The sequence below is a fragment of the Hesperophylax consimilis genome, chromosome 23 (genome assembly GCF_061612785.1).
Source record: "Hesperophylax consimilis isolate HC1 chromosome 23, BYU_Hcon_1.0, whole genome shotgun sequence".
NCBI classification, from domain to species: Eukaryota; Metazoa; Arthropoda; class Insecta; order Trichoptera; family Limnephilidae; genus Hesperophylax; species Hesperophylax consimilis.
The window spans coordinates 27001323-27011631 of NC_142858.1; the positions used below are offsets into that span (position 1 = coordinate 27001323).

General features: G+C 39.2%; 1 protein-coding gene across 1 annotated transcript; it reads left to right on the top strand.

Moving 5' to 3' along the window:
• Positions 1-4906: 4906 nt before the first annotated feature.
• LOC149412511 (uncharacterized) lies at positions 4907-8382 on the top strand. Its single transcript, XM_089645724.1, has 3 exons — positions 4907-5288; positions 5381-7191; positions 7957-8382. The coding sequence occupies exons 1-3, from the start codon at positions 4907-4909 to the stop codon at positions 8380-8382; spliced, it is 2619 nt and encodes an 872-aa protein (XP_089501850.1).
• The last annotated feature ends 1927 nt before the right edge of the window (positions 8383-10309 follow it).

The following is a 10309-nucleotide window of genomic DNA, read 5'->3' on the forward strand; positions in this document are numbered from 1 at the left end:
GTTACTTTCAGCCATAGCACATAAGTAGTCGTCGGACTGCCTATGCAATACTTCTCCTATAGTATTTATATTCATGTTCCCGATCAGTACATATTGTGCATAATCCTTAGTTTTTTTTTAACTCACCAATAAGATTTTCCAGGAAATCTTGGATGTCATTGAACGATGGTGATCGGTAGATAGCTAGGATACCTAAATTCTCATTAATGTTGATTTTTAAACAATTACACTGATTTATGTTTATTTCTTGTACTAAGGAATTTAATGTGTTGTCGATAATAATAAATAGTTTTACAAAACATTTAGTATTTCCTCCTTTGGAAAAAAGGTTTTTGTTTTGTAATATGTACTATTTATTATTTAAAATTTTCTTACAATTAGGAAAATGAAATCTGGAATAATAAATTATGTTATATTATATTTTTAGATTGTCTTTTAAAAAAATTTGAGAACCTCTGGTCCGTATTGTAAAATATCTTTTTTGTGGTTATTTTGTAATTTCATTTAAAAAAATGTTATTTTCATACAATTATGATAAATTGATCTCAAATAATAAATTATTTTGATTTTAACTTTTTCTAAAGTTTGAGAACATCTGGTTGGTGTTCTGTAATGTGCTATTTTTTATTAAATTTTCATGTAATTAGAAAAAAAATCTCTTGTAAAAAGTTATTTTATATTAACATTGATTATGCATTTCTTTTAGATAACTTTGAGAACTTCTAGTCTGTGATCCATAATATCCTTTTTAATATTTTATTTAAATTTTCATGTGATTATAAAAAATGTTCTCGAATTCTAAACAATTTTCTCTTTCAGAAATGTATGAGAACCTCTGGTACATGTTCTATACTGTCTTTTATTTTCATTTATATTTTTTGTTTTCGCATAATTATTTTTAAAAAATGTTGTCTAAAAATAATTATTATTTTATAAAATATACAAATTGTCTTTTTTTGAAAAGTTTGAGAACCTCTGGCCCTTGTTCTGTAATATCTTTTTCTTTTTATTTTCGTGTAATTATAAAAATACTGTTTTATTAAAATGTCTTTAATTCTTGGTTATTCTATATTTTCATGCATTGTACAAAAAAGGAAAACATTCTCGAATAGTAAATTTCTGAATCCTAAAATAATTTTATGAACAATAACATTTCATTGCTCCTGAAATCTTTTTAAATTCAGGGAATAGATAAATATTTGAGGAACCCTAAAGTCTTTGTATAATCTTTTTAAGTTTAGGGAATAGATAAATAATGATAACAATTTCTTCATAATTGTATAAGTATTTTAAGCCGCCTCCAGACGCGTGCATGCAACATGTGAATTGTTTGGAAGGTACATTGCATTGCATGTTCGTTTTGCCGTCCAAATGACGAATTTACTTTGCATTGCACAACGCATTGCATGTTGTGTTGCACGTGTCTGGATGCGGAATAAGAGGGATCTGTCCTGTATGTTTCAAGAGAGTATTTTATTATTATTATTTTCATGAATAGTTAGTTGTACATCATTTTTAAGTGTCCTAGAGCAAATCACTTTTTTTTTTATTGTTATTAAGTTTAATTTGTAGAACTTCATTTTAAATGTTGGTTTTTCTTTTATATATAAAATAATATTAGTATTCAATTTATTAAAAAAAAAAACAATTTATTTATAACTGTTTGATAATGCCTTCAAAGGGCAAAACAGCTGTCATGCATAATAATAATTGCATAGCAGAAACTGTTTTTTTTTTTGTAAATTGAATAATAATATTATTAAATGTATAAAAGAAAAAAAAAAAAATAGATTCAGATCACAAATATTTTGTGTTTTCCGCGGAGGTATTAAAATACATATAAGAAGTACAATGTTTTCATTAATATTATAAATATGTTCATCAGAAAGTTACACATTTCAAAAGTATTAAATAAATAGCATAAAGTTGAGACAGTTAAAAAAAAAACTTTTTGTTTTCTCTTTTCCAATTCATGTTTTTCCTGTTTTATTTCATATCTAGAAAATGCAGCTACCTTAAAGTATTTCCATCTCCAGATCAATATTTTGTTTCTGTATATACATAGACATTTAAATTGATAGACTTTTCCTAAAATGAAATCTATGTATCGTTTCGTCGAGCTGGAGGCAAACCAAGTCAGCGACCGCGGAAGTGGGGGGCAGAGGGGGCCAAATGCCCCCCTAAAATCAAATGGGGGGGGGGCGCGCCCCCTCCAATTTTACTACCTGGGTAAAGAAGGATTATCTGTGCGTCCGAGCAAAATCAATGAGGCGCTTTGTACAAAACTATGTTCGAGTTCAGGAGACCCTTGTGGTAATGCTAGACGACGACACGTCATGTAATATTACTGATGAGCGCAGGGCGACACTTCGCGGCTATCAAGGGAAAATGGGCGAATTTACCACCCTGCTTGCACTTAATATTGCCCTTGCCATTTGTGAGCCGGCGGAGCAGCTGGCTAAGGCCCTGCAGAGTGTTGATTATACTGCTACCGAGGCGCAACAACCTGCGCGGTCATTGTGGAATGTGTACAACTCGATGGGTGAACACGATTTCAATCGCATATGGACAGATACTGACCGATCAAAATATAAATATGGAACTCACTATGTCTACTATGCCCCGTGCTCGAGCCCCTCCAAAACGCTTCAGTGGCAGAGCACCAGCTGTGCAGTTGTCGCCTAGGGAAAGTCTCCGCTAAAAATTTATATCAGTGTTAGGTCTAAAAATGAGTTGGAAAGAAGGTTTGAACAGCCTGGAATGAATCGCCTCGCCAAGCTCCAATCTGTTCTACTTAACCGTTCAAAGGAATTATCAGCAAGCGACATCCAAGCCGAATTAGGCGTTCACGCAACTGATTTTGATATTGACTCGCTAGCACTGTAAATGAAGATAGCTAAGAAAGCAATACCTCGCGTGAAGGCTGTCCGAGAGTACGCAAGAGAACTGGCTAATCCACCTAAAGTTTCAAGAGCAATGATTAATGAAGTAGAAAAGTTAGTAGTCTCGCTCCTCGCCGTGCCAGGTACGTCTACGTCGTGTGAAAGGTCTCTGATTGCCCTCCGACGCATCGGAACATTCCTCCGACTACCAATGAAGCAGAGAAGACTTACTTATCTAGCAATACTGAACGTGCATAAGGCGGAAACATTTAGTTTAGATTTAAATGAAATTCTTAGGGAATTTGCTTCAATTTTGGTATCGTTCAATGAATGCAATAAAGCAATATTTTTTAAAAAAAGTTTTTTATTCACTGAACCCGTTATTTGTTTGACCTAGTCATCTCCATTTTGTCTTATTTATAACTATTTAATTGACTGGAGAGGAGACTGAAGGAAGAGGGTGACTAAACAAGTTTGCCCCCCCCCCCGTCATAGAGTACTTCCGCGGTCCCTGAACCAAGTAACCGTAGTTTTGGTGCCAGGAGGGTTCGTGAATGCTTTGAATAAACACAACATGTCATATATTGACCACCAAAGAGCTCACATTGAAATAATGACGCTGCGCAGAAAAGTAAAGTAAGGTAAGTGTTTGCAGCCATAGAATAAAGAATAACACAAGAAGTGCCTTCTGGGTGTGTTTCGTTTTCCAAATATAAGCCCAATATTACCACATAAAACTGTATTTACGAAATTCAAACAGGAAGGAGATCTACAATGTCAAGCGACTGTAAGTGAGACGGAACACTGGGAGATTGGGCTAAATAGATTTTTTTTTCCATTCAAATTTGTATGGAAGATAATTTTAGTGTTATATTCTTTATTCTATCTTTGCAGGGCAGTCCATTGTGGGACTTTTCTGCGCAGGATCTGAATATCATTTCTAAACGAACCGCCTGGAGCGATGGTAACAATCGATCAATAAATGGTGCTTCTGATTATATAAGTTTTATCGAATATATTATTTTAGTTAGAATTTTTTTGAAACCAGCACTATTTTTATTTTATTTTTTTAAACGGAGATGGTTTACACGTAGTTCCCGTGAGCACTTAGGCCATAGGCCCATTGTGCTATCTCCCATTTTACCTCAATTCTTTAACAACAACCCAATCCCTTTAATAAAGTTCAGCAGGGTTGTCATTGGGTATGTGGCTATGTCTTCTGGTTCTACTGTATGTCTCCCCAGGTATCTGAGCCTAGTTCCCACCAGGGCAGGACATTGGAACCATAGGTGAATTGGAGTCTCTTCATCCTCTTCACATTTCCTGCATCTATTGGTGTTTTCCACTCCCAATATCTGCATGTGTCTCCTGAGATGGCAGTGTCCCGTTAGCAGTCCTACCAGTTCCCTCAGCGAGTGCACTGTCCATATCGAGTAGTTTCTTGGTTCGTCTAGGGTCTGGTACTTTTATGAGTACTTTGGATTGTCTCATTCCAGGTGCCCTCTTCCATTCTTTGCGGTCCTAGGATTTGACCCACCTATCAATATGTAATTTTGTGTAGCAAGCTGCTACTCCTACGGCCGGCTGGGATCCTACAAGTGGTGCTTTCGCCCCTTTCCTTGCTAGTTCGTCAGCCCGCTAGTTGCCCTCAATACCTTTATGTCCTGGAACCAGCACATAAAAACACACCGTTTGGTGGTTGGTACAATTGAATCTTCTCATTCATCACAACAAGTCTACATGAGTAATATATCTAAGGCATTGATGTATTATACTAGATGTGGTGATATGCAGGTACTGCAATAGCAGTGGCAGTGAACGCAACCGTTCTGCGATGTAAAAGACAATTGACATTCAATTAGAACGCCAGTTAGAATACAAGCTATTTCGGCAAGATGTCAAATATTAAACTCGGAGATTTATTAAGGTGTTTTAATGGCGAGAGCGACGTTATTCAGTGGATAACAAAAGTCGAGTTGGTTTTAAAAATTAAAGAAGTAAAGGATGTGTGCGCGATCATCCCGATGTTTCTGGAGGGACCTGCATTTGCTGTCTACAATGAGCTGAGTGCAGAGGATAAGGGCAATGGTGACGCCATAAAAAATGCGTTGATTTGTGCGTTCGCAACAAACCCGTTTCTGGCCTATGAGGAGTTCGTGAGGCGCACATGGCGTGATGAGCCGGTCGACGTCTATATGACGGACCTGAGGAGGTTGGCAAGGCTAGCGGGTGTGACGTCGGATGCTCTCCTCATGAAAGCTTTCATAGTGGGTCTGCCTTCAGTGGTATCACGTGAATTGCGCGCGCAGCCAAAAGTAGAGACAATGCCGCTGTCAACAATCATGGAGCGTGCTAGAGCTCTTATGGCAGAGCTCGTGGATCAGCCTGTCGTGGCGGTGGCTCAGGGCCAACAGAAATTTGTCGCAATATCTCCAAATGCAAGACGGCGTTGTTTTAAATGTGGTGGGCCACACATGGTCAAATTCTGTTGTGAGCAGCTGAAAAGTGTCTGTTGGAACTGCGGAAAAGATGGTCACTTGGCCAGGCACTGTGGGAAGGGAAACGGAAGCAGGAGAACTGGTGCGCCGGCAGCTCTTCTGAATCAAGAATAAAGGCGCTACCAATAATCCAAGTTGCAGTCAATGGAAAGCAGGTGCGTGCACTCGTTGACTCAGGGTGTTCTCGTACAGTAGTGATGAGTGGGCTGTGTAGTGTACAAGGTCCTGGTTGTGATGTGATTGCTGTTGATGGCAGTCGTGTATTTTGTGAGGGGCGAGGTGTCGCCAAGATAGTAGTGCATGGTGTGTCGCTACTGGTAGACTGTGTGGTGGTGAAAAAACTATTAAGTGCAGTCGATGTTATACTGGGCATGGACGTTATCGAAGAACTGGGTGGTGTTACGATAATGCGCGATAGGGTAGAGTTCGTAAGAAGCAGACTAGACGAGTACAGTGCGAATTGTGTCGAGTCTGGTGAAACCTCGGCAGACAGAATATCTGTTGAGAACAAGGATTTTAAAGCTACATTCAACGGAAGAAACTGGTGCGTGAGTTGGGTGTGGAGAGGTTCTCCTGCTGAATTAGAAAACACTGTAGAGTGCTATAGAAGCACTAAGTTACCAGAAGCGGAGGCAGCTTTTGAAGAAGAGATTCAAAGGTGGATCTCCCAGGGCTGGCTCAGGCCATGGAAGGGAAGCTCCGGTGGTATCCTTCCTTTAATGGCTGTGATCCAAAAGAACAAAGGAAAAGTACGTCCTGTCTTGGATTATCGTGAACTCAACGAGAGTGTTCAGTGCCATACTGGTGAGGATGTAGCAGTGTGTGATGAGACACTTCGGAAGTGGAGGAAGCTACGTGAACCTCTAAAGTTGCTTGATCTCCAATCAGCATATTTACAAGTGCACATTGACGAAAAACTTTGGAAGTACCAACTCATTAAGTATAAAGGCAAAACATACTGTTTGACAAGATTAGGTTTTGGGTTAAAGTGTGGTCCCAAAATCATGACACGGATTGTAAACGAGGTGCTCTCGCTTGACGAAAGGGTGCGACGGGGCACAGATAGCTACATCGATGACATTATAGTGAATGAAAACATAATATCAGCTGAAGAGGTTGCGGCACACTTGCATACTTACGGTCTCGTAACTAAACCTCCCGAGAAGCTGGAGGGCGCAAGAGTACTCGGATTGCGTATTGAACGTGATAAGGTCGGACGTCTAATATTTAGAAGAGGCAATGACATTCCCATAATGCAAGAAGGATCGCACCTGAGTAGAAGGGAATTATTTTCTATCTGTGGCAAGCTGACTGGGCACTATCCTGTGTGTGGATGGTTAAGGACAGCCTGCAGCTTCATGAAGAGAGAGTGTCAAGGCCAGGCATGGGATGATTACGTTGGCGACAGGGCCCAACAAATGGCTGAAGAGCTTGTGGTGAGAGTGAGAATTGACGATCCTGTAAAAGGGGAGTGGCTAGTGCCTGAATCATTAGGTGATGCCAGAGTTTATTGTGATGCAAGTAATCTGGCCCTTGGAGTTACCTTGGAAATTGAGGGAAGAACTGTTGAAGACGCCGCATGGCTGCGTAAGACAACCGATGTAGCGCATATTAACATAGCGGAGCTAGATGCTGTCCTGAAGGGATTAAACCTAGCTCTCAAGTGGAATCTTCAAGTTGTGGAAATAATTACAGATTCGGCAACGGTTTTGTGCTGGGTGAAATCTACACTTACCGGGAGTAGTCGTGTAAAAGTTTCTGGCATGTCAGAGATGCTCGTCAAGCGGCGTCTGGGATTGGTGAAGGAGATTGTAGAAGAATTTGATCTCACATTGTCGATCACCCTTGTAGAGTCTTGTAAAAATAAAGCCGATGTACTTACTAGGGTCTGCAAGGCCTGGGTAAAGAGTAGCCATGACAGGAAACGTCATGAAAGAGACTTACAATCTTCAGAGTATGAAGAGAGGTTGGAGATACTTGAAAAAGAAACTGGAGAGCAAATATGTGCTTTAAGCGTAGAAGCATTACATGCTCAGCATCATTTTGGAGTAGAGCGAACGCTTCATCTTGCCCGGCTGGTTGATCCCGAGGTGAGAAGAGAGGACGTCGATAGATGCGTACGTAACTGCATACAATGCAGGACAATTGACCCACCGCCGTCAACCCATGAAGCGGGTAACCTCAATGTTGCAACAAATTGGAGTCGCTTGGCAATTGATGTCACTCATTTCGGTAGGAAATGTTTCTTCACACTCATCGATTGCGGGCCAAGTAGATTTGCCGTGTGGCGGGAAATCGAATCAGAGAACGCAGTTTCGATTGTCAAAAATCTGGAAGAAGTGTTTCGGGAAAGAGGCCCGCCCAGTGAAGTTCTCATGGACAATAGTACTGCGTTTCATTCCTATAGTGTTGCAGATATGTGTAAGAGATGGAATGTACGTCAAAGATTTCGCGCGGCATACCGTCCAGCAGGAAATGGTATAGTTGAACGACATCATCGAACAATAAAGAGAACTGCAGCCAGAAGTGGAAGCGATCCTCTGCAGGCAGTATTTTGGTATAATTTGGCTGCGAAGAGTCAGAAGGATGAGGGTGTTGCGCCTTCTAGCTCGGTTCACACTTATTCATGGAGGCACCCTTCTGCGCAAGTGAATATAGAAGAGGAAGTATCGACTGAGTTTGAAGTGGGCGATGTCGTTGCGGTCAAACCAGTAGACAAAAGATGCACATCACGCTGGAGGCAAGGAAGGGTGACAGGACTTAATTCAGTCAACAATATCATAGTTGATGGTGTACCAAGACATGTGCTTGACCTGCGGAAGATGCCTGACAGAGAACGAACTGAGTCTGAAGAGAGATGCGAGGAATTGGCCACAAGTCCCAACGTAAATCTTCTCGATGTGTTTGAAGAAGACAGTGAAGAAGAAGGAGAGACCAGTACAGAAGGACGACCCACTAGGGTGCGAAGGCCTCCGGGCTGGTTAAGTCAATTTGTACAGTGATGACGACATCAGGAGGGCGTGTGGTGATATGCAGGTACTGCAATAGCAGTGGCAGTGAACGCAACCGTTCTGCGATGTAAAAGACAATTGACATTCAATTAGAACGCCAGTTAGAATACACTAGATTAGCCCTGTCTAGCTAAATTCATTTTTAAAATGACCCCACATTGCCCCACATAGCGTACGTCAAAAATATGGAGATGAACTTAACAACCCAACTCTGTTTAAACTCCTTGTACAAGCGTTCAAACTCGTAAGCAAAACCACGGAGAATTTGTTGTCAGAGGTGTTGTAATATGGACATAAAGCCAAAAAGAAACTAACACTTACAGCTAATTTTATGTGCTGAATAAGGGCTGAATCAGGAAAGAATTGATAAATAATACAAAATGATTTTAATTTAATTTATATTTTGTTTTTGAATTCTATACAGGTCCTATAGAACCAAAAACGTATATATTTTTACTATTGTGAATAGGTTTTTTTTAAATTTACCACAGTATTTATAAAGAATGATATATAATTATTGAAGAAAGCAATCACTTTGTGACTTGAAATCATTTAATTTAATTTGGTTTTATGCCCAGTCTGGCTTTTGCATGCATTTTAAAACAGAATATATCTTGTAAGCTGTCGAAAGTGATACAAAATAATTAAAACTGATGAATATAAAATAATATTAGTTAAAAATTTAACAGTAACATAAAATTATAGAGACTAGAACAACACTACGTATCATTTAATAATTATACTACTATCATTCAATTAAAAGTTATTTTGTCTTCAACCACTTTGTTAGAATTAAGACATTGCGTCAACTAGTTTTGGTCAGCTAGTTTCTCAACCTTCTTCAAGATAGCATTATTGAAAACTAACCTAAGTACTAAAACTAACCTAACGACTTTACATTAAACATAATGTAAGATTAACCTAAAGAGAGAGATAAATCATAAAATATTGCGGGTTCACAAGGGAGCTGAACCACGAATTATGGGAAAGGAACGAAGCAACCTAATTGAATAAGCAACAATGATTATGACAGAGCTTCAGAGAGCGTATGGGTAAGGGTTAAGGGGGGTGGAGATTACATGATTACAATATATACTTATTTATTTATTTACGCCCGTTAAATAGGATTTTACGTATTATTTACGGCATTCACGCACATCGGTTGTTGCAATTCTGATAGAGGAACAACCGGCTTTTCGATTACAAAAAAAGTTTCAGCTGGATCGAGAACCAGTCCTGTTCGAGAAAAAACAATGACGGTATCTCTTTTCGCAGGACCTGTGCCCATAGTGGACAGCGACTGTCCTATATCAGCCTGAAAACACCGACATTATCAATGAAAACCTGATCAATCCATAATAAACTTTATAAAGTTTTTTATAATTACCGGAAAAACAGGCAAAGTTTTGCAGTCTACACGTCGGAGGCCGCTTGCAGTGAGATAAATATGTTTGAAAATTATTAGAGCAAACGCGGTTTCCTGCTGATGGTACCCAGTTATTGTCACATAATTGATTTCGGATTGTTTCTAACCATTTCTCCATTTTTTCCGGTTTTGTGGGGAAAGCTAAGCGAAAATACCCATTAAAAAAATGAATTCATTAAATGACGCAAATTTATTTCTATCAATTCTTCTACAAAAAATCGAAAAGGCGAAGCAGATATTACCCGAAAGGCAATAACGACTTAATACAACCCTGATTGGCAAAATGCACGGACCAAATAATTCACACACACTTGAGCTGTCACGCGTGTCAACGCTAGACGACTAATACATCAATAATTATCACGCATTGGTTGCGTGATATTTGTATATCCGCACGTGATAATAATTAACATGAATCACCCTATTGGTGGATTCCTTGTGGGTGTGTTATTCATGTGACGTCAGGAATTTTACCAGCAAAAATAGCTGACA